General features: G+C 33.9%; 1 protein-coding gene across 1 annotated transcript; it reads left to right on the top strand.

Moving 5' to 3' along the window:
* Positions 1 to 2,594: 2,594 nt before the first annotated feature.
* LOC105801486 (LOB domain-containing protein 16) lies at positions 2,595 to 3,737 on the top strand. The gene is made up of 2 exons (XM_012632770.2): positions 2,595 to 3,152; positions 3,345 to 3,737. The coding sequence occupies exons 1-2, from the start codon at positions 2,868 to 2,870 to the stop codon at positions 3,663 to 3,665; spliced, it is 606 nt and encodes a 201-aa protein (XP_012488224.1). The 5' UTR covers positions 2,595 to 2,867; the 3' UTR covers positions 3,666 to 3,737.
* The last annotated feature ends 308 nt before the right edge of the window (positions 3,738 to 4,045 follow it).

Here is a 4,045-nt window from a genome sequence, read left to right as displayed (position 1 = left end):
GAAACCATTGTTAATACCTACTAAAATTATCCCGTTAATAGCTTAATTAGTGCCAAAAATAGCTATGGCTCAAAATAAAGCAAAAGGCCGTATAGCTTATAATTTTTCAAGTTTATACATTAGAGTTAGCGACTAACCCGTGGCCCATAAATGCTCATTCTCATATAAAGAAAAAAAAAGATACTACACCATTCAATAAGCTCAATAAAAAAGAGATGCCAACACTTCTTAATGACCAAGACTGTTATATCAACCAAAAATTGCTAAAATAGTGGATCTAGTTAGTCAATAGGCAGCATCTAGACAACCCACAAATCAATTATAAGTGCTTAGTTTTATTATCACCATAAGTATTACCCCTACCATACATCATCTTTTTAACATACCAAAATATTGACTCAAGTATTGGAAAGCAACTTGGAGCATAAGCTGCGATCCTTTTCGCTTACTCATGTCTTGCAAATTATTGACTATATATAGAACTTAATCCATCAACTACAAAACTCAACTCACCCTAAATTTTTCAAGCACAAGAAAAATAATATCAACAAACTCCTACTTGAAGGACTGTTTATACTAAAGCTACATTTTGATATTGATTTTGATTTTAATCATGATTTTGAAGGGTGATCATAATTAATTATCTTGAAGACTTTATTCCATAATTAACGATTTTTGTCTTCAAGAAAATATCCACATTGTAGAAGCTTCTCCCAACCTTTTCTCTCTGTGTGTTGTTGGCATGCAAGGAAACTCCGCATATTCCTATAATTACTTGTTTTCAAATGATAAAATTTGTGTCAATTGTTAATGATTAGCTTATAATGATTGTAACCAATAACAAGTAAATTTGTTTCTTCCTTAAATTACAATAATCGGAATTAATGATAATGTTTGCTAGGTTATAAGAATCCAGCAAGTTTCTTAGTATTAGCACTTTTATTTGGTTGAACAAGACTGGAGGTTTCCCAACTTTGCCTGGATTCATTTGTATTTCTTCCTACTAATTTGATATATTTAAATTTTTATTACTACTCATATTCAAAAAAGAAGAAATACTGCTGGCAAAAATTCCTAGATTAACCAGGAATTTAATCTAACCTTCAACTGGACCTCATAATTTATTGTTAAAACAATTAAAATAACAAAAAGAAAAAGGAAATACGTGAATGAGGAGATCATATTAAGTTAAAAAGTGAAAGGGTTTGGTCAGCCATAGACCTGATTATGAGTTGAGCCATTCGCTTAAACTCGAAGTGTTGCTCGAAAAATGAGAGGGTTTGAACAAATAAATAAACTTAAAAAATGGGTTTGGACAAATAACAAGGCTCATTCAATCAGACCTGTTTTCTAAACGGGTCAACCTCAAGTAAGATTTTTGGCTTGGGTTCGGCCCAAATTTACTTAAATTCTTTTTACTGCTGTTTATTGTTGTTTTGCTATTGTTTGCTGCCATTTTGATGTTGTTTTGTTGTCATTTTGCTATCATACTGCTACTATTTTGTTGTTATTGTTTGGATATTGTATAACTCTTGTTTTATTATTAATTTTGTTATTATTTTAGAGGCATTTGCTTACTAAATTGTAATTATCTTATTGTTATGCAAGTATAAAGACTTTTTTAATATATTTTCAATTTATTGAAAACATGTATTTTAATGCTTTTAGCGTATTTGATATATTATATCTTTAATTTATTTTTATATACAAAATTTTTAATATGAGTAGACTAAATGAGGCTCGAGCTTTGTATTATTTATCTAGATCGAACTTAAATAAAATTTAAAACTTATTTTCCAGATAAAACCCAAAGTTAGGAAAACAAGATTAAAATTTTGATGAACCCATAATCGGGGTGTATAGATAGGCTTGAATAACTGCCATAATTACCAAACAACAAAAGACGGTAAATGTGGCTGTCTAGAATAATGCCCTGCAACATTATTATGCTTTCTAATTTGTTGCATTTATCTGCCAATACCGCACAAGATTTGTGCACTTAAACTCAGATCCCTGAACGCTTTAACTCTTTCAGAAGAAAAAGCCCAAAAGATAATCTTTCGGTTTCCCTTTGCTGCACGGGGCTCTAGTTTTGACTCCATCAGCAGCCTAATGCGTATTTGCTTCGTTACCCTTTTTGTCTTTACACTAAGAAGAAAAATGAATAATATGATGGCTTATCAATTTTCTTCCCTCTTTTTTAATTTCTTAATACTTACAATAGTAGGAAAACTGCATATTGCTGAATTAAAATGATTAGCTTTGAAACGTATAACAAATACAAATGTTACCTGATTTGTCTTCAAACAAATAATATAAAATTTTCACAACACAACAACATTAACCAACTGCACTAAAAAAAAGAAGTGTTGTAAATCACTTAAGTGGTTGTCGGTAGGAATTACCGGCAGGTGGCAGCGCTCACAAAGCGACAAACTGCAGCAGTTCCAAGGTGCGGCGATCGGCGGAAAATTAAAAAAGAAATACTAAAGTTCTCAACTTTCTACGATAAACCTAAAACCACCACCAAAAAATCAGACTTAATAAATATATTAAAAAATGTTGAGATCAAGTTCAAATCATATAGACCAATCCCAATATTAGCATAAACCATTAGTAAATGTTCCTTTAGAACCCTACATAAAGGGCTTCAGTGTCCCCCATTCACCACTGTTGTGCCCCTTAAGGACCCCTCAACAGCCCCACTTTCACCTAGCCGGCCAACTCTCCCCCTCTTTCCACAAACCCCATTTTTTAGCACCATTTCCTAGTGTACTCGTGTGCTTTTGAAAATTTTTAAGATTATTCCTCTTGTTCTGTTTTCTGCTCAAAGCTCTTTTATCTGTCCCTTTCTTTTAGTTTCTGACATGGCATCCTCTGGCACTGGCTCCCCTTGTGGTGCATGCAAGTTTCTGAGACGAAAATGCGCCTCTGACTGTATATTTGCGCCTTATTTCTGCTCGGAACAAGGCCCTGCAAGGTTTGCAGCCATCCACAAAGTTTTTGGTGCTAGCAATGCCTCCAAATTGTTGTTGCATATCCCAGCTCATGATCGATGTGAGGCGGTTGTCACCATTGCTTATGAGGCCCAAGCAAGGATTAGAGACCCGGTCTATGGTTGTGTTGCTCATATTTTCGCCTTGCAGCAACAGGTATTAGATTTCCTTATTTTCCCTTCTCAAGGAAGTTTGCATATATAATATAATTAGAACAAATATATTTCCCCAACGTCAAACTTCTTTGAATTTGATCCATGTTCCTTTTCACCAGTTTCAAGAGTTGTTTTCCTTTTGGGGTTTATGATTAGCTTTAATTCGTTTCTAATGTCGATGTGGATTTGATAGGTGGCATACCTCCAAGGTCAATTAATGCAAATGAAAGCACAACTAGCTCAAAATGCTATGAATTCACATAACATGGAGAGTCAATGGCAAGGCAATCTTTCTGGTGGTCCTTCCATTCCAACATATCCAATCTACATGAATCCCATTTCGCCACAAAGCTCACTTGAGTCTGTTGAGCTCAACAGTGCTGATAACTTGAATATGCAAGAAATACAAAGCAGAGAGGAGTTTTCTAATTTCCATGGTTACTCTAGGAAGAGACCATACAATAGTGATTTGGGTGAGCTTCAAGCACTTGCCCTTAGAATGATGAGGAACTGAACTAAAAAACCATCCTTTTGTTTTTGTTTTCTTTTTCATTTATGGAGTTATGATTCTGGTTCCGTTCTGATGCTGATGATCTTTCATTTCCAAAACAATGATTGTACATACGGAGACTGTTACCAAGTAAACTTTAGTACTAAACTTTCTCATCTGCCAAACAATATTGGCATTTTCCCTTTTTTTAAATTATTCAGCTCTATCTGCAACTCATGCTGTTGGTATAATAAATTACTGAGGGTGGTTCATTCTTGTCTGTTCTGACAGCTGAATGGAAACTTATAGTCACCAATAATGGAGCTAACTTCATTTGATAATCAAATGTATTATTTAAATAATCTCCTTTTGATCACACCTATCAAAACCAATGATGGATTACA

Source organism: Gossypium raimondii, chromosome 11 (genome assembly GCF_025698545.1).
Source record: "Gossypium raimondii isolate GPD5lz chromosome 11, ASM2569854v1, whole genome shotgun sequence".
Classification (NCBI taxonomy): Eukaryota; Viridiplantae; Streptophyta; class Magnoliopsida; order Malvales; family Malvaceae; genus Gossypium; species Gossypium raimondii.
Note: the sequence above shows the minus strand (reverse complement) of the source record. Positions and strands in the feature narration are given on the sequence as shown.